General features: G+C 37.9%; 1 protein-coding gene and 1 long non-coding RNA gene across 2 annotated transcripts; one reads left to right on the top strand and one right to left on the bottom strand.

The window, feature by feature from the left end:
* Positions 1-3,779: 3,779 nt before the first annotated feature.
* foxa-a (transcription factor protein) lies at positions 3,780-12,953 on the top strand. Its single transcript, NM_001078523.1, is given in 2 exon segments — positions 3,780-5,572; positions 12,260-12,953. Coding segments are annotated over 2 exon segments (1,902 nt in total). The 5' UTR covers positions 3,780-3,827; the 3' UTR covers positions 12,417-12,953.
* Positions 12,954-14,487: 1,534 nt separating this feature from the next.
* On the bottom strand, positions 14,488-21,004 carry LOC113474688. Its single transcript, XR_003396377.1, has 4 exons — positions 20,063-21,004; positions 17,863-17,987; positions 15,205-15,357; positions 14,488-14,625 (listed from the first exon to the last, which is right to left on the bottom strand). It is a non-coding gene; the product is annotated as an uncharacterized LOC113474688 (long non-coding RNA).
* Between the last annotated feature and the right edge of the window lie 99 nt (positions 21,005-21,103).

The following is a 21,103-nucleotide window of genomic DNA, read 5'->3' as shown; positions in this document are numbered from 1 at the left end:
ATTAGGAGTGTTCTATTCCATACACTGTGCGCCTGCTTACGAGTTAACACGTATGTAACTTTGTGAGTAGGCTTGTATTTAAAGGATTCAAGTATGGCTGATAATTTATACCCGCCCCCCAAAAAACGTTAGAATAGATATTGACGGTTACAATGCAAATAGCGGCGTTTCGTTTAGAAATCTATGATTCCTGAATTGTCCAAACACCCTCCCATGTTTGCAAACATCCGTGTTTGGGAAACGGAAGCAAAATACACCGGATGGCTTCCAACTTAAGTTTGACCTGTCCCGCCCACTACCGGTTGTTTACTTTTCGCACTTTCGTTTTGATTCCAGCAGTGAAACTTTCTTCGCCGTCGCAGCGTCGGATGCGAAAAACAATACGAATCTGGTACACTGGGGGACGTACTGCGTACACAGGTGCACGCGAGATAGCGCAATGACGAATCGTCTCCTGACGTGCTCAATTTTGACCACTCTCCACCGCTTTGTGTTTGTTGAGTAGAATATATTAGAGACCATTATTCCAAGAATTTTGTTGTTAAAGCGCTTAATCAAATCAAACTAAAACACCTACCTTTCAAACGGCGAACCAATCACTTAATTCTGTTCCTTGCTTTAGATAACGAATTGTAAAATCCAATACGAGACAGACGGGATTATGTTAAACATCCCAACAATGTTTCAACACACAGCAGTGCATGACACCAAAGTATTATAATCTTTAGTAAGGATTACTGTTTAACTACGCAGCTGTGGTGCTGCGGGATGACGTAGTATACAACGTATCGTTACGTCATAAAATAAATTAAACCGCTATAGATTACATCCAACACGCAGTTTGCCAAAATCAAGCACAACAGGCGAATTAAAGTCAAGGACTCGTCGCCCCAGCCAATCAGCCCGTATATATGACGTCACTGATTAAAGCAAATATCTTGAAGCGTTGTGCAAATAAGCGCATGCTCGCGGAGGTCAGAGCGGCGATAATTCAAACGCAAATCGCTGCCGCTCTCAGGCCAAACAGGACCGTATAGTCTGCAGCCCTTTGAAGCAGTAGCCTTGTTTGGTGCCATTCTCTCATGCTTGTGACGTTGCAACGGAATTCAATCCGAACAGCAAACACCAAGCGCTCCCAACCATTCAAGTTTCGATTTGAACTTTTAAACGCAGCAGCAAAAATAGGACTCGCTATTGCGATTTTGCTTCGAATATGTCGTCGTCATGGCCAATATATAACAGCTTATATATTGGAAAATATATTACTTTGAATAATTTATAACCGTATGTGTACTTTATTTATTTTTTAAGTATTAGAATAAGGCGGCAAACCGCTACCCATGTGTTGCTCAAAATAAATCTTTAAATTTGAACCCGTATCTTAATTTTGCATCGCACGGAATTTAGGTGTTGATAATTTCCAAACTTTGATGTCAAATCAATTTCCAATACTTTCATTAATACATCAAGAGTTACATTGATAACGCGCGCTTTATTAGAGTGTTAAATAAAACAAGTTCTAAATGACAAGACCAAGTCTTTAGAAATATCTAATGCACGTTTCTTATCAATGCATGATGAAACGCACCAAGTGCGACATTGGCGGGCCAGTGCAAAACGTCCCAGATAGGAAACGTGTGAAGCTTTCGTTCCGGCCGAAGTAGAGCGGCCTATTTTCACCAAGTCGCAAATCATGTTTATTGTAATTAAACTATATCAAAATATCCCATGATGATTAACTAGGTGTATTTTCTGAACAATTTATAATAGAGTGGTGAAAACAAGACGAGTTGCAAATGTTTTTCCTATTTGGTTGTAAACAAAGAAATATTTACACGATCATACAACTATATTCTCATGATAAAAATATATTATTTTTGTTCAAACCCATCTTACCCCACAGTAGTATATTATGTAACATGTGTTTATGTAGTGGTAGAAAATATAAGTAACACTGTAACAAGATGTGTTGGTGCATCATCTATCATGTGTCTTTCACAATCCTTAAAAGTCTTACCATTGCACTTATTAAACTTTTTTTGAATTTATATTTTTTTAAATAAAAACAAGACTTAAATTTTAAAAGGAAATTGGTCTGTTAAGGTGCTACATCCTATGCTTGATTGCTCCCAACATCGAGAGTAAATATTTGCGGTAGAATCAAACCCGAACTCCCGCAGATCTGTAGACTTATTCCCGAGCAAAGTTCCCGGAGCCAAACTATGATGCTCCATTTTATTTTTTATTTTTTTAAATTAAATATTAAATAATACAAACTACTGAAATGTGCGTTTAAAGTTATGAAATTATTCACATTTGTTTAAACCATTTAATTTGTTTGCATTCTGTTAATTCACGCTGGTTATAAAGCATTTGGGACCTTTTACAAAGATAGCAAATTTGTATATATATAAAATTTCTCTTTCCATTTTACAATGTTTTTATTTGTAGAAACGACTTTTCATATAGTAAACCATTGTTTTAGTTTATGTATAAATGTATGCAAAGCCAACAACTTGATTTGTTGATTTGATATGGATCGCCTAAAAAGCAAACGTTTTGTATTTGGCCAAGAGTTTTCGGTTCGTCGGACAAACTTATCGATATTTGAATATGTTTGCTGGGCTAATATATACTATAACAACAGTCACTATAACAAACATTGCTATAGTGTATCTATTTGGATAACTTAACTGTGCAAATGTATTGTGTTACTATATGTTTTGGGAAGTGGGGAAAGTGGCCAGATGTTGACATTGAACGTAAATTAGAAGTGGCTGAATGCGCATCATTAGAAAGTTAAGTTTTGTTTGTTCACTGAGAAATGATAATGATATCAGTTGTACATATGGGCGGCACCGCTTTTAACGTGGGCTGCTGGTGGCGGAAGGTGTTTCTAAAGCGAGTGGCCGCCGACGCTTGACCAGAGCCGTGGCGCGAAAAAGGGGTTAGAGGGCGAGCACGTCTATGATAATGAGGAAAGAAGGAAAGTGGGCGCTACTCCAAAGTCGGCATTCCGTCTTATAAGAGAGCTGGAATTTATTGGAAGCACAATTCAGTTTGTTCAATAGTGAACAGTGTAGTGGTTTCGTATTTAATTTAGATCTACATCTTACTTGAATTAGTATAGGTTTTCACTAAAGAGTCGAATTTAAATCGCAAGTATTTAACAGGTAATTGAGTTACTTTTGCGAAATAGAACAATTGCTGGATGCAGTTAGCTTAGAAATACTTGCAGCCCTTGCAGCCTAAAATTTGATTCAGAATTATTAAAGTTTTAAACTTTAACCGCAAGAGGTCGCCAAATATTCAGTAGAATAAGCACAAAACTATTGCTGGTTAAATAGTGAGTGCTCCGTTACTACTTGTTGTTTGCGTCCGGAGAGATTTGCGCTGAACCACGTCGACTTTAATTCAGGTGTCGATTCAATTACCAGCTTTATTAGTTTTATTTACTTCAGCTAGGTGACTCAGAACTGGCTCAAGTTGTATGTGGGGGGTAAGCAAGATTGTGTTGGGGTTACAATCCAGTTATACGCTTCGGTTAACTTAAAACACAATTTAGAATCTTGAAATTTAATATCCGAAAAACAGATTTGTAACAGGAAGTTAATTCAGTAGCAAAGCGGAAACTTATCTTGACATATTTTCGTTATTTTCAGTTTTATATCTTTGACCAATAATTTCGCCGCCATTTTTTTCTTAAAATATCACGGCCAGTTTTTAACAAGTTATTTTTCTAGCTTTCTATTTGAAATATTATACACAACTGCTGCTGTAATTTCTGAGAAAGCTTTTGAAATCGGATTACTTTTGCAAGTACAAAAATGATGTTGTCGTCTCCACCGTCAAAGTACCAACCCTTCCAACAGTCTTATGCTACTGGTATGAACAATATGACCAACGGTATGCAGCCTTCATACGTCAACCAGATGAACCCAATGTCGCTTACAGCTGCTGGCAACCAGGTCGGATTTAACCAAGCTTTACCGCAAGGATATGGCGGCGTATCGTTTAATGGTATGGGCACAAGTGCGATGAACGGCCACTCACCCCACAGCGTTCAAATTGCTGCCGCGGCCGCTGCTGCTGTCGGATCCCCGCCTATGGGCACTGCGTATGCCGGCATGCCGACGGGCGTTGGAATCACGCCGAATATGGCGCTCATGTTAAACAGAAGGACCGAGAAGCAATACAGAAGAAACTACACCCATGCTAAGCCACCATACAGTTATATTTCACTCATTACAATGGCCCTACAGTCATCGCCCAACAAAATGATGACCTTAAGTGAAATATACAACTGGATCATGGACCTTTTTCCATTCTACCGACAAAACCAACAAAGATGGCAAAATTCAATCCGCCATAGCTTGTCATTCAACGATTGCTTCGTTAAAGTACCGAGATCGGCAGACAAACCTGGCAAAGGTTCATATTGGTCGCTACACCCAGACGCTGGAAACATGTTCGAAAATGGCTGCTATTTGCGTCGCCAGAAAAGATTCAAAAGCAATAAGAAATCAAAGGGCGCTGGACCAAGCTCAGATGAACACTCACCGCTAGAACTTGTCCCCAACGATGCTGTCAGCCCTCCACCATCGATGTCAAACCCAGGATCCACCCACAACAGTCCACACAACAGTCATGAAACTTACGCAGATTCAGACACGGACAACAAGTCGCCCGACCTTGCTTCATCGACGGCCATAACCTCCCACGATCAGTTATACAACCAACAACACACATCGCTTGGGCATGGGATGCTTCAACAAATTCCAGCACCTACGCACGATAATTCCTCAGCTAACCACCCCAGCCAAACAAACAACCCAGCTTACCCCAGCCAAACAGATCACAACGACAAGCTTCAACACCACCACACTCAACAGCAATCTGCCGTTGAAGTTAGTTCGCCATCCAACACCCCAACCTCAGAGAACATGGCATTGAACACGCATTCCTTGCATGAGTTGGTTCCAGCTGGGGATAAAACCGACGAGAGAACCCACCATAGCATTCCACACCCCATGAACCAGGAGCATCATTTAGTCGGCCATGAACAAGACCCATCACATCACCTGTATTCTCATTACGCCCAAGCAACAGCATATGCCGCTGCAGTTCAACACAACTCGTTCGCTGCTGTAGCCGCCGCGCATTCTTTTGCACCACACCCATTTTCGATCAGCAGTCTTATGAATGTTTCAGACCCTCAGCAACAGCATTATCAGCAGCACCCTCACCACCAGAGCTACACCCAAGCAAAAGACCTACGAGCTTACCAAGACGCAGTGCAATATTACAACAACGGAATGAACTCTCTCACTGGCTTGATGCCACCACCATCAGTGAATGACACTATCCCTCAGTGTTCTATCGCGCCCTCAGGCTCGCCGGTAAATTCAGCTTCCTCGTCATCAGTGTCCACTCCGTCTCCTTCGTCGTCTTCATCAGCTTCCCATTATTCCAGTGCTTTACACTACCCGCTCCACCAACAGCAGCAACTTCACATACCCAGTGACCACCTCAACCACCAGCCCGACCACACCGAATCTGCATACTACCCAGGGTGCGTACCAGCAAGCTAAGGCAAGCCAGCACGTACTAAGCTGTACTAATACTATAAAAACGGTGCATGCCAGTAACTGTATACACAGCATGGAGCCCAAGGCTTCTCGCATGCATTTCGTGCCAAAACCCTCAGTGTCGAAGATTTGGTTTGATACGAATCATAAACACTGTGTATTGGCATCTCTACCGATATAGTTTCTTTTCTTTGTGCTTGCTTTTGTCTATTTATTGTTTTGTTTGTTTGCCCGCTTTTTCTAACTGTTAAAGCAATATACCAATTGCATCTCACTCCCAAATAACACAAATGTTGCATTAAATACACAATAACTGCTGCAAAAATTTGTCTCTTTCAATTCTAACACTTTCGCTCAACTGCTATATAAATACCGGCCAACACAAAACTGTGCAATTTCTTTGCATGTTTTCGTTTCTCATTCGCTCATAGTTTCTCAATATACACCTTTCGTCGGCCGCTTAAAAGCAATATTTGCCACATTGAATACTGTGCACATCAATTTTGTAAATAAACCTTGTTTTTGTAACTACGGTTGACTTCTTATGAGTAAAACTAGTACAGCATGTTGGCAAGCACTATATACTCTAACAATATTAAGCACAAATTCAAAACATTCTGCTGTGATTGTTTTTGTATTCGAGAACAACTTTTTAACTATGACATAATAGTTATTGTTTATTTTCAAATATCTCTAGTCCCAGCTGTAGATTATTTTACATGTCTTTAGTTTGTGTGTATTTTAGTCTTTAGTTTGTGTATATTTTAGATTAAGAAAGCTAAAATAATAATATACTTTTACCGCTAGTGGTAAAAATACATTTCACATATAGTACTGTGGGGTGATATGGGATACCGTTAGCATCTAAATCCCATATTTCCTGATCGTGTTTTTAAGATTTAACAACGCTCTTTTTGAGTCGCCGGTCTACTGTTATATAATCGTGTAAATATTGTTTGTTTACCATCAAATAAGACGAGAAAAGAGAATGAAAACATGTACCATCTTAACCCACCCTACTATACTATTTACTAGCATGGTGGGAAAACGGCAAGAGTGTTTTTATAACGCGTTTATCATGTGTTTTGTTATTGAGTATTCTTCAAACGTATGAAACAAATATGGTGGATGGAGTCGCCATTTTGATTCACGGTCAAGGTCTAGTCTAGACATTTCAATTTCGTGACGCCTATTTAGGCATTTGCGACATTCCATTCGTTGTTTCTTACATAAACTGGGTCAACCATAGAGTAGTTTTAAAAAGAAAACCCATTTTTCATTTAGTTAACTTTTTCTTTTGCTAAGTATTTACTGAAATAGGTTTTACGCTACAATATGATATGTTAAATCTATAACCATCGTTTTAGCGGCCTTTATAATTAAACTGTGATCTCGTTAAAAAAGGATTTTAAATCCACACCACAAGTGTTTTTAAACGTTTTCCAGTCATTGGTCCAAGTGAATGGCTATCGCCCTTCAATAGGCTTAACGCTATCACCTGGCATGACACATAATAGAATAAAGTCGCCATGCCTTGCTTCGTGGTAGGGGTTACCTAGTAGACGTGTTAAGTCACCGTGTCGCAAACCGTAGTGCGAAACCGGATTGCAAGCGACCCAAATAAACCGCTGTATCTCTGCCTTTAAGTTGCTGCTATAGTCACCACATAGGGTTTTATGTAAGAGCGTTCCGATAGCCCTAATTCCTGTGCTGTATAATGATCGCAAGCTTTCGAGTCCGGCTCGTTTTTAGACAGTTATTTGGCCGATGCCAGATGCCTTGTTACCTGATACCCCAGCCCCCCATTTATTTCTTGCTGCAGAGCGTGCCTCCATTTCGCTAATTTGGCACGCGGGTGGCAACTCCTTGGTTTACTCGTCGCTCGGCTCGAGGGAGCTGTGTACCAGCTTAGAAAATTAAAGTGATTGATCGTAGACGAGCGTTTTAACATTGAAAATTAGCAACCAGGTTTTCAGCGCGCCCACTGGTGCGTTTAAAGTGGCGCTATCGACGCACTATGTTCCAATTCAACCCAACTCAGCTCGGGTGCTTCATTTTAAAGTGCATCACCTGAAAAAATTGCTACCGATAATTTGCGACGTTTTACAGCAGAGCACCTGTCTCTGTCACAGTAACACGACACCAGGTAGCTACGATAGTAAGCCGCATTACAAGCAGCCTCTATTTATTTGTTAAGACCTGTTGTTGATATTGTTTTATTGGTCCCGTGTTGAGAGAAGTGAATGATTCGTTTAGTTTCGGGCTGTCGCCTTTAACGCGTCCATCCATTGCTGCCTCTGTCAGCAAGCTCCGATAACGCATGACCCCAATGTGCTGGTCACGCACGAAGTAAGCACAAGCGTTTTTAACCCATAAGAACAACATTGGTGGTCATTTATTATACCTAGCTATCTTACAGCGGAGGTGCGGACATTGGCGGCTTTCTTTAAAAGTAATTAATCTTGCGTCATGCGCACAATATGCATCAGCGGTATATAAATACTATACCAAGCTTTAACGTAACTCTGCGCTCCGTAAACACAAGCGACGAGCAATCTTTTGCTCTATGTCATCCCACAAAGGAATAGGTAGAAGTGTTACTTTGTAAGAATCACGACAGCCCAAAAACAACAAGCGCACGAGCCACGAGTGATTGTATTACCTGCGAGTGCACACTGAATAAGTGGCCACAGGAACTTAGGTGCCGAACGCGCGCCCGTTACTTGTCGAAGCATGTTTGTTGTCGTTGAGCAGCATAAACTCCTCGCATACTTTTCTATTCAGTGAAGCTTCAAAAATTAGAAGTTTGAAATTGTCTTGTCACAATAGTGGCTTTTATAGATATAGTAGGGTGGGGGAAGATGGGACACCTTAGCACATATAATATCCAAGTCTCCTGATCGTGTTTTAAACAATTAACAACGGCCTATGGAAGTCGTGAGGATATGGTTTTATAATAATTTTATTTTTTTTTGTTTACTACTAAATGGGACGAGAAAATAGAATGAAAATGTGTCCCATCTTCCCCCACCCTCCCGTATAACATTGGAGCTAGGTTTTAAAGTTCGAATGTGGCGTAGTTTAGCCAATATACCACACTGTACGTGCCCTGGTCGTCTGGTTTGATGGATCGTTCGATATCTCAGTTTCTGTCCAGAATTCCCGTGACGTAACGGTGTACCGCGTGTCCTATTGTAGGCAGGACTATTGTGAGCAGCGTGGTCACTTAGGCGAAGTAGGTCTAAATACGAGATGGATTTATAGGGATTGGACCACCGAGAAGCATCAACTTTGTAACTTAAGTAAAATGCATTGGGGAGCTGGCATTGCGCGGATCGCCTGGATCGGTTTATATTCATTCGACATGCTCGGGATATTCGAAGGAATGTAATTTTTCGTGGTCGGCTTGAAACTTGCGGTCCGTGAGATTAATGCACCGTTTCCTAACTAAGCTGTAAATAACGAAGACGTTCTCAGTACCGACAAGTAACAAGTGGTACTTAGGGGGTCGATTCTTTCTCGTTGATAACCAGCAAACTTAGCGCACGAGAAACCAGAAAGAAATTTCGCCTCGGAGACACTTTACATCCAACGCAGTAAGCTCCAATCCATTGTGGGCCTCTTAACACAACCACTTTCACCTACGCAAACTCTCTGAACGCGGCACCAGTACGAGAGGGGAAAACCTCTCCAAAACACTCATCATGTACATGATATCCAACAGCCCAGAGCTACAACAACTTATTACACGGCTTTAATGCTGGTGTAGTATCTAAGTGAGCCCTTTGATGTTCGCTTATTAAGAATTCTCCGGAATTCTCCGGATTTGTACACCACACGCAATATTCATAAAAGTTTTTGTTTTACCACATTATTGAGTGTAACCCAATTTACCGGTTATATGAGATAAATGTCTACCATGCGTGGCTGCGGTATAGCAACGTTTACATTACAGCGCAGAAGTTGCTTTGACGTACGCACTCAGCGTAAAAACAAACGTTCAACAAAGACGTTATTATTTTGTTAACGTCAAGCCCTGCGTAGGCGGAATACGGTGGTATATATACGTCATTACCAGCGCTAGCGTTCCAAATTGTGGTTTGGGAACAATTTGATACGCTTCGAGTCAAAGTAATAAACATGCGACTGTTTCTATACAGAAGAAGGCGTCATCAAACGAATGGTGCAAACTGGTATATAGTAGGGTGGGGAAAGATGGGACACCTTTTCATTCTACCTTCTCGCCCATTTGGTAGTAAACAAAGAACATTAAAAAATTAGACTGTTGTTAATTGTTTTAAAACACGATCATGGTTTTAGGATAGTTAAAGTGACCCATCTTACCCCACAGTACTATGTCACGAATGTTTTATTGCTAGGAAATGCGAGCCAATATGTTGTTTGTTCAACAAGTACCTAAACACTGTGACCCTCGAAAGCACTTTTCACATATCATGAAATAACCGTGAGATTTTCAAATTATCCGCTGCCTCGCAATCGTGTGGACGAAATTTAAGCTGTATGTATGCGAGTGACCGATGCACACGCGTGTTCGCTGGGCTAGAGTTGTTGCTGGTCACTACTCGGGTTAAATTAGCACTGACCTTTAGTGGACACCTTATACATTCAAGTGCAAACTGTGGATACTTAACCGCGAAACATGAGACGAGCCGTCCAAGCTGTCGGTGGTTAACCCGAAAGTGGTCGAATACTAAACCAATAGTAACGTTACTTCTTGTATAATATGTAACCTCTATCTACGACAGCCACGAATTCTCACAGCCGGGTGTCAAAATACGTCTCGAATCGTGTGGTCTCTTTATACATTCATTCAATTTGTTTTAAACACAATTTAGTTTTTGTTTGTGCCATTAAACTCTCTTTATACTGATCGCATTAGCCGCCCCTACCTTTTATATGGGCCCATTATTGTACACGCGTTAACAGACAGTACAGGGTTTGCTATCTTTTGTTAAGCTTGTTTTTAATGGTAGGAAAGTTGGCCGGCTAAGTGGTCTCTCTTGTTTTGGGTAAGCCATGAATAAGACTTAATAATTCTGATGTGCCGACCCCTCTGCTTATAGAGTGAGGTCTAGATCTTGTTACGCGGATTTTAAAGTAAATCGTCTTTCACTTTTCGCCTTTATAATACTATGTGAAGGTTTCGATTCACTGGAACTTAAAACGTACACGCCATGATCGAATTTGTCGTGTAATTAACAATTATCTATATTGAACGTTTCGGTTTAATTCTAGCATCAGTTCAAAACATAGTCTCTGTTTATAAGTGCTGGTATTGCGTGAAACTATGCCATGCCTTTCATGCATATTTTTAGAACTCTGCATTTAGTTGTGTTTATTTCGGCTTGGAAAGAATGAGACGTAGTTACAGGGTGAACGATTTTTGTTTGTAGAAAGTTTGTAACTCAACGGAAACCACAGAATCGTTTAAAAGCAACTTGAACCTGGTTCAAATTTTAAACGTGTCAATTCTGACGGAATTGGCTTGCTTAGCCAAGCAGAACGAACACGTGACACGACCGGCTGTGCGTGGACGACTTGGGAAACCACAAAGTAAAACGATCGCGTCGTTAGAGCAAGCGCTCATGCAATAATGATTGCTTTTCTGTTTGCTTTTTTACCACACACTAGGGTAGCGCAGATTTTAGACTGCCAGTAAATATATTGGATTGAATAATAAACTGGTGGCTGGAGACCGCTGTGCTTCTGTCTGTCCCTACTCCACCATTCTTTACATAAGTCCTTAGCAAACATTAGGAAGATGGTTGTAAATAATCCTACAGTTCATTCAGTAGTCTAAGTACAAAACAAAATATCTTGAACGACGGTTATTCTACTGCGTTTTCTTCACGTAAAATCATACAAAAATCACATATAAACAGAAATATGGCTATTATATGAACCATAAACATGTTTATATACAGACGTCATGAACGCATGTATATTTCGAAACCATGTTTTTATTACATTAATACCTTGTATGACGTATGCTTGGAACATTTTTAAAAACTTTAAATTTATTCAGTAAAGAAACAAGTTTGTGGGTCGTACACCAAGAATAGAATATTTTAACAAAATGCGCGAAAAATGGCGGCGTGCCCACGCTCTTGTAGATAATGAAAGTCATGTCTGTCTATATGGCTGACGTAAATACGAGTATTTGATATCGATTTTTGTTCTTATTAGGTGTGTATAATATATAACTAACACGTTAAAGCATACAGCTGTGTATACAATTTTTTTGACTTGTTTTTTTTGTATAAGTTTTGCTACATGGCATGATCCCGGCAGCTTGAAAGTTTATAGGTAAAAGTATCTGTAATGTATTATATGTTTTACATTTAAATGTTTCTGTACATAATTTGCATGTACCGGCCCTCGAACTTTGTTACTGCACGAGAAGCATGGCTTAACAAACCTGTCGCTTTCACCTGTAATAAAAGCGCATATAATTACTCGCACGCGAATTTTGATAGCGGCGTTTTATTTTCATAACGAACAGAACCACTCGGGTAATGTTTAAGCACGTACAGTTCATTTATTTTGAAAATATTCTGCCTCATTTACGACACCACAAACGTACGCACATGTCAATGGTCTTGAATGTTCATTTCCAAACCGAACGTGACATTTGCTTCAATTTTGTACAGAAATCGCTCATCGTGTAGAGAAGCAAGGTCAAATACTGAAAACCCACGAGGACTCGCCTACCCAGGGGGGCCCCATCGCTTACACCACGTTAGAAGCCACATATTTGGCTCCAAACGATCCAGCAAAGCCACTGCCATGAATTATATGATGCGATGACGCAAATATTGATCTGTGACAACAGATATTGTCATGTTTCTTTCCACCGTTGTTGGACGAAGCCTTTAGCGTACAGCGGTGGCTGCATACCTCTACACACAGTACTTTCAAAGTAATTATAAATCAAAAAGGTAAAATTCAAATTAGGTTTCAGTTCTCATGTACTAAATAAATCATTACGAAAAAACTGCTTTTAAAACGTAAGGTTTTAAGTCCCTATTTAATATTATCCATCGAAAAGCTAAATCTTAACGTTATCAGTTCATAAGTTCAACTTCTCATTCTTATTCCATGACTACTGCTTTCTTTTATGTCTACCCTATAAGAAGTATCCCTCCACGGGCATTGTATGAGTTGGTCGAAGCGTCTTTGCATTTTATTTACAAAGTGTTTGGTAATATTGACAACAACGCCAATACGGGTAGTTACTTCCCTGCTTTTTTTCAATACGGTAGACTATTTCCAGCTTTTTGCGTTGATTTTTATTCTTTTATTGTTGAATATGTTTCAAGTGTCTTAAATAAATAAACGAATCAATAAAAAGATGAGTTTATTTTGAATTATGACTTGGTTTCATTTAAAGTATTTTTGCAATCAAAATATATCCAAAAATTGAAATATGAAACAAGTAAAAGTTACAAGTGAAACAAGTGAAAGTTTGATATATTTTTATTTGTTTGGTTTTAAAGCAAAAAAACATCCGAATATGTTATTATATTAGAGAAACCAAAAAAATATATATAAAACAAATTGTAATATATTAACTTGCTGTATAAATGCAATGAAGCTGTAGTTTATAATGTGGTAATAATATACATTTATTTTAAAAACTAAGAAGATTCAAAGCAAAAAATTGCTGTTATATGCGATGTTGTAAATATAATCCAACATAAAATTGTGCACACAGAAACCAAAATGGCGGCCGGGTGAGACATGACGTATATTTTCAACGGTCCGAATCGCCCATAGAACCCCATCATCCGGTTGCATAATTATGTTGAGAAGTCACATTTAGTTCCCGTCCTTGCATCTGCTGTGCGGAGCTAAGCGCAGAGCGGTAGATTTAAAACACACACACTGTTCAAACTGGCTGTGTTTGTCCGCCGACCTCAAGACCGGTTATAAAGTGTTTGACCTTGTGGCAGGGCTCCTGCCATTGTGTCTGCACCCTCTCCGCAGTATAAAGCAAACGAAAAATCGCTTGTGTCTATAGAAAGAGCTCTCCGTCAACTAAACTGAATGGTAAATAAATTTGCTTTGAATTACTTGTGGCCGCCCCCCACCCCAGACGCGCGGGTCGGTTTTACTACGAGACTCAATCACTATGTTTATCTAGGCCGCCTTAAAACTTTATGGTGGTAAATAAAATTTAAATTGGCGTGCTTTTATACAGCAGTAGGGTGGGGGAAGATGGGACACCTTTCCATTTTATTTTCTCGTCCCATTTAGTAGTAAACGAAGAACATTTAAAGAATTATTAAACCGTAACCTCACGACTCCCATAGACAGTTGTTAATCCTTTAAAACACGATCAGGATATATATTATGTTCTAAAGTTGTCCTATCTTCCACGCAGTACTACATATAGGGCATGCGAGGGCTTTTTTCGATTACAATCAAATGTCCCCCGTTTTTAATATTTTTAAAAATAAATCGGCGCGCATATTTAGTTGCAAATTAATCCCTAATCGGCGGATTTTCGAAAAACGGTTTTATGAAAATTATGAATATTGGATGAAGCAAATATTTTGGCTCGGATTCTCTGGCTTCGTATCCCACAGAGGGTGGGGAAGATTTGAAGTGACGAGTGGAGTGTTGTGTGGAGAGGAGTGAGAGCAGTGAGTGGTGTTTAAGTTTCGCTCCCACCACCACCACGTATAGAAGTTTAAACTAAAAGAAAAAACAAAGAAATGTCGCCTCAAACGCCCTAATGGTGTTCCCAGTTTAAAATTTCGATTTTTTTCGCGCTATCTTACAGCGTCGCTTCATCGTTTAGCATTGAGACCACTTCGGTTCAAGCAGCGGCTTCTCCTACGCGCAGAGAGCTTGGAACGCTCTGCAAATATTTACCATGGAATTGACCCGCAGTATAAACCACCAGGGGGGTTTATATCACTAAGGTTCGGTAATGAGTTCCTATGGGAAGAAATATCGTGGCGTCATCCCATGGAGTGGATCCCGTTATCCCTGTTGTACGATCGATGGTAACCTGTAAAATATAACGGCGATATTAAAATTATGAGTATGGTGTATATTACTGTGGGGTATAAGTTGGATACCGTTAGAATCTGAATTCCATTTTCAACCTCGTGTTTTTACCAGTTAACAACGCATTTTTTAGAGACGCGAACGTTCTTTTAGAAGATATACGGCTGTAATTCTATAAATATTGGCATGCGTAAGAAGTCGATGTGTTATCCTTTTTTTATCGTTTCGTTGTCAGTAAACAAAGAATATATACAGAATTAAACAATAACCATGTGACTCTAAAAAAGCGTTGGTTAATTGTTCAAAACTCGATTAGGTAATGTGGAAGAATATTATTTGCTAACGTTATCCATTCTACCCCACAATAAAATACATCGATTAAAAATCGACACTGCTTTATTCTTAAACGGACAAAGATAAATATTTAAAATCCCGTAGAAAATATATTTCTATTGCAAAGAATATATTTTGCGCGTAAGAGCTATTTGGTATAATCTTTTCACGTGGAAAAAACAACGCTGCAATGTACAATGGTAATTTTACTTGTTATTTATACAATTATACAATATGTTCGACTTACCGGGCTTGGTCTCGATCCAGTAACCCCTGCTTCTTATCTTATTACATCAATGCAGTTTTTAAACTCTTCATAACTCTCAGCTGCATCTTGTTTTGTCGCTGATGACGTCAATGGCCGGGTGACGTCACTAACTGGGTCACAGATTTACCCCTCCTATTTATTTAAGCATTTCTTTAACATTTTAAAACATTTTATAAATAAGAAGTGCTCGGACACGCAAATAAGCTATCTTTGTTACAGTTTAAAATAATGTTTATACGTGCTTACGTTAATACAAAAGGTTTAATTTTGGTGTTTAAATATTCAAAAGTACTCGTTAAAAAAGGCCTGAGCATGTATGCCCAGGATAACAACGCACATACTGTAATAAACGCTTTTCATATGCGATTATAACTATATTTACCGGTATCCTACAGCTGTACGGTTCGAATTATAAACCAGCAAACACACGCACTTATTTATTACCGCTCCTGTTTCGAGCTAATCGATAAAATAATCGCACATCATGCGTTGTAGGCACAAATACTTAATGAACGTATTCCGTTTTGCGAGGCTGATAATAAATACCGACAAGCCCATAGTTGTATGTTCCTGGGTTCAACTGTACGTTTTCACCAACAAAGTTTTGCAGTTTCTTTTCGTGTTGATTGCCTTTGTATTTTAAGCACAACTATTTCGACACCTGCGTTTATCGAACCGTTGTTTTTATTGTTTGCGCTGAAAGTTTAGTCTATTCTATTTTATTGTGGAACACGTGCGACAAGGTATTTGTTTAAACCATTTTTATTGCAATATTTACTTTGCATATTGTTATCGTGTTTAAAAATACATATAAATTTATTATGTGTTAATTTAAACCATTTTTTACTTGGCAATTTTTTTAAATTTCCCAAAATGTAATGGCAAAAATACAAAGCCTATTTTTAGTAAGTGTGCCTTATATACATAATGATAGAACCGAATTATTTCAATCATCCAACCGATCTTAAGTGAACGCAATATAATATAAGATACCAAGTTCAAGTTCAACAAAATGGCGACTGAAATTCAAACGCTTTTCAATGAACTCGCTATACATTTACATATATATATAGTGGGGGGAGATGGGACACCGTTTCATTTTATTTTCTTGTCCCAATTGGTAGCAAACAAAGAACATTCAAAGAATTATAAAACCGTATCCTCACGACTCCCATAGACCGTTGTTAATTGTTTAAAACACGATCAGGATGTTTAGATAATACGTGCTAAGAGTGTCCCGTCTTCCCTCACCCTTCTATACCAAAGTTTTCTGTCGGTTTAAAAATATGTTGGATTTATTATATTTATAATTGTTATTTCATTGAGCTCTGATATGTCTCGCCATACATGGCAGACCAAACGTTTATTGCCCTATATAATATATACTAAGTTTATTTGCTACCAGAGGAGTAGTTTAATGTTATGCATGGTAGCAACAGAGGCTAAACACAATAATCATATTACATTTTAATGACTGGCGTGGGGTGTATAATTTACCATGCTATTAACTGCTATATAGTACTGTGGGGGAAGACGGGATACCTTTACCACATAATATCCAAATATCCTAATTGTGTTTTAAACAATTTACAACGATCTATGGGAGTCCTGAAGATACGGTTTTAAAATTCATTAAATGTTCTTTGTTTACAACCAAATTGGGACGAGAAAATAAAATGAAAAGTTCCATCTCTCCCACCCCACTATATAACATAATAAATATTTTTCTATGTTTTTTTTAAATATATTTACAAAACAGTAATGTTATTTTAAACTGTTTTGATCCATTATCTACTTTCTTTCCAAATTTGGGTTGAATTTTAAAATTATTTTAAAATACTCCTAATAATTTTATTTTCTATTTGTAATTAAATACTGTTTTAATTTTTCTGTTTTAATTAAAGGACAAATTTTATAACTGCTTACCGTCGCTGTTCAAGTTTTGAAATACTATTTAGTAAAACTTGGCATGTATTAGGGCAGGGGAAGATGGGACATTTTTCATTCTTTTTTTTCACCCATTTTGTAGTAAACAAAAAACATTTAAAGAATTATTAAACCGTATCTTCACGGCTCCCATATATAGACCGTTGTTAATTGTTTAAAACACAATCAGGATGTTTGAATAATATGTGCTGAAGGTGTCCCATATTACACCACTCCACTATATATATCAATACGTTGGGCGGCAACACTTATACGTGTAATACACAAGTCAAACTATTTGAACAACGTTAACTTAGACAACGATTTAAAATTATTTATAAAATCAAATAATAAAAATATGTGCATATAATCTGTTCTCTATAAATACGCTTTAAGTCAACAACGAGGCAGAGCTAATATGATGACTTTTGCACAACTATTGCCTTCATACGATATATCGAGAATTTATTTAAAACAATTTAATATGTTTTCGCACTTTTAGGAATTCAAAATACAGGTTTACGGCTACTCCCGTTACAACTTAAGTCTTAAAGCATAAATCTTAGACAAAGCTGAGACGAAGGCCATTGCACGCATATAGACTTACATAATTATATGTTTACTGGCACTATAGCGCGTTCTACACTTGAAAGAATCACAGCTTAGATTTAAAACTAACTTTTGTAACGAAATAAAATTTAAAACACTCACCCGGTAAATGACATGAAGCCAAATCATTTTCACTGTTGACTTCATTTCGTTTATTGTTCTGTTTATTCCAACTTAGTAATAGAAACGGCTAAACAAAGTTTTAATTTCTTGTACACAGCCAATTTCTGAAGATAATACACCCATTTAAAACAGTTTAAAGCAGATAATGACTTTAAATATCTTTATAGCACCTAAGGCCTATAAACAGCAAATTTCTACAGATAATATAGATATATAAATAAAATATATTTCTGCAGACAATAATTTCTAGTATCTTAACATAAGATTTTACTTTGATTATATAGTAGCACCTAGCTTAGGCCTATGTGTAGTGCTTCAAACAGACCAGACACCGCTTATTTTGAACCCAGTGTTCGTTCAAGATCATTGTCGCCTTTCAAGGCAAACGGTGTCGAGTGTCGTGCTGGGGGAAAACAAACACTAGGGTTGGTTTGATCTACAAGAGTGACCGCCCTTCCATTTTAATGAGCCTAAGAATCCAGAAAACCATGCCTCGACCGCCCGTGAAATCTTATCAGAGCTTTTAGCCTTAAAACCGGCACTTTTTGCGTGACTGTAAATGTTTGAATAGCCGATCAAATGTCCATCTGCAAACACGAAGTTCTTTTTTGAAGATTTAAGAACCTATCACCTAAAAATTGGCATCGCAAGTAATTTATTACTGCCCAGTTTCTTCGCAGAAAAAAACAATTAAAAATATTTAATTTTTTCCGCAATTTCTTTCAATTCGAAGTGATTGTTATTTTTACTCGAACTCAACAAGACAATAAGAAAAGCATTTCTTTCGAGAATGAAAACGAAAGAAACTTTTTAGGCTCCCACAGGCGTGTCGGGAGCACAGTGAAGCAACGAACTTTAATTCGTTTGTTTTGCGAAATATCACGTTGGCCTGTCACTATATTTTGGTAGTTAAAGGTCCCACTCGTTTAGGGGTTGTTTTAATATCCGCTGCTAGTTGTAAAAAAACTTTCTTGATATAAATAGCTTGGAAAACGAATTCTATATTCTATTTATAATTTATGTGAGCAACCCATTAATTAATCAATTCGATAGAGCAAAAGTACGAGTTTAAATACTTTCAAACGCAATTTTTTCAAAACTATTGCGGTTTAAAAATATTTGCGAATAAACTTACTGATTTTTTATTTTATGATTATACTTTTTATACTTAAAATGTTTCAAAAGTATGTTTTAATTTAATATTAAATTTAAAAAAACTATTCGATTTTGTTTATTACACAATAAAGCATGGCATTGTTTTATCACAAAAGGTTGTATTTTTTAATGAAGAACCGAAATTTAAAAATGCTAAAAATATCTCGCAGCGTCGGGCATACAGCAGTGTTATTGCTTCAAAAACAAAATGGCGTGCGAGGTATATGAACTCGTAAAATAATCTAATTATCCGAATCATTTCTAATTAGGAGTTTAATTATCATGTTAAGTAAATCAACTAATTTAAGAAGCTAAATGCAATTGAAGCTCAATGCAATTTAAATAAGTTGCTCATATAATTTAAATTAACTTAAAAAAATATATTTTTAAAAACATAGAATAAAAATGTAAAATAATATTTTTACATTTAAAGCAAATGTAATTATTTTTTAAAGTTTTAATACCTAAATAATATTTTATTGTTTGAAACTATTTATCTGATAAAATTAAACAGGACCAAAATATTTTAGCAGATAAAATTATTTCAGTTATACAATTTTCCAATAACCGTTGTCATTACTTTTTATTCCGTATATATTGGATAATATTTGCATATGATGTATAGATATTCATAATAATAGAGGGTGTATAGTTAACACAGCATAGGGTGTGATACCCCCCACCCGCTAACCGGTCTGTCAGCGTGTAACCACTGAGGCAGAACCTAGCAAACATCTCACTTTAGTAGCTCCATATAGTTTCCATTAGAATAAAAAGAAGGCCTTTGGGCGGTTAAGAAGAGCTGGAATCTATAATTGCTTGACTGGCAACCGCCGCAAATTGATCCAACAGAAGAAAAAGTGAAAAATTCACACCAACAACGCTGCCGGTGGGCTATGGTAGCTGAAGCGACCATAGATGCGAATTCTCAATACGTCAAACTGTCTAAGGGTGCCCGCTTCGAAATGTAAGCTAAACGACCCATCCTTTTTCGGGTTTTTAAGTTTAAGTTAAAATTACTCACCGTTTCCAAAGGGAGGGGTCACCGGTCAGAAGTCTTTGAAGCGACGTGAGAATGCGTAACGTCCACTCGCATAACTTTGCAACATAATACGGCTATTCCCTACCCCATACTACAGGCCGTCTAACACATTTACACCAAGCACCTGCGTCTTCTTGTTCGCTGACCGGGCCAAAGTATTGTTTTGCAGTAAACGGATTCAGGATCCAAAGGGTCACCGGCCGCAGTTCAAAGGAATAAGGCCGAGACATCCGGGTTAGGGAGGTCTTGTAACTCGCACGCCGCTCACCGACTTTGACGGAATTATCAGCGAGAGCTTGACCAGCTTTGTTTTAAGCTAATTTGCGAACCTTAACTTTTAACTTCAACAGCGAGCTACGTTAAGGAGATTACACCTCAATCCTTTCTTCGCACCTAATGTAACATACGGAGCTATCGAAGTCGCATTTATTGCATGTTAAACTGAAAATACGGCTTTACAGATTCCGTTCACAAGTCTCAAGTTCAAACTCCCCAATATGTCGGCACATTTTGCTTTCAAGACTCCATGCTGACATCTAGTGATCAGATTATCTTGTTGAGTCATGTTTATAGGTTCAACAAAAAGCTGCCAAATTATTCCTCGTTTAAAGTGTAAGAAACTCTTCCAAATCTCTCAACCCTACTGTGCTTGTTTATAGATGCAAAGCAAGAAACTACGCAGCTGAATCTACATATTAATACCATCTGTGGTTTCAACTTCACACTTTCTAACAGTTCAACAATTTCAATGCGGGTTCTGTATAGTGTCCTAGGTTTCCGCGTAAGTTCACTGTGGTGAGTTAAGGGTTGTCTCTTATTTCCAATTGTATGATAATAATATTAAGCTTGGTTTGAACATAGACCGAATGACTATAATACAGTTTTAAAACAATAATGTTATTTTATTCTTTAATGTATAGTAGGGTGGGGGAAGATGGGACACCTTTACGTTCTATTTTCTCGTCCTATTTGGTAGTAAACAAAGAACATTTAAAGAATTATAAAACCGTATCCTCGCGACTG

The sequence above is a fragment of the Ciona intestinalis genome, chromosome 11 (genome assembly GCF_000224145.3).
Source record: "Ciona intestinalis chromosome 11, KH, whole genome shotgun sequence".
Classification (NCBI taxonomy): domain Eukaryota; kingdom Metazoa; phylum Chordata; class Ascidiacea; order Phlebobranchia; family Cionidae; genus Ciona; species Ciona intestinalis.
This window is presented reverse-complemented; position numbering and strand designations above follow the sequence as displayed.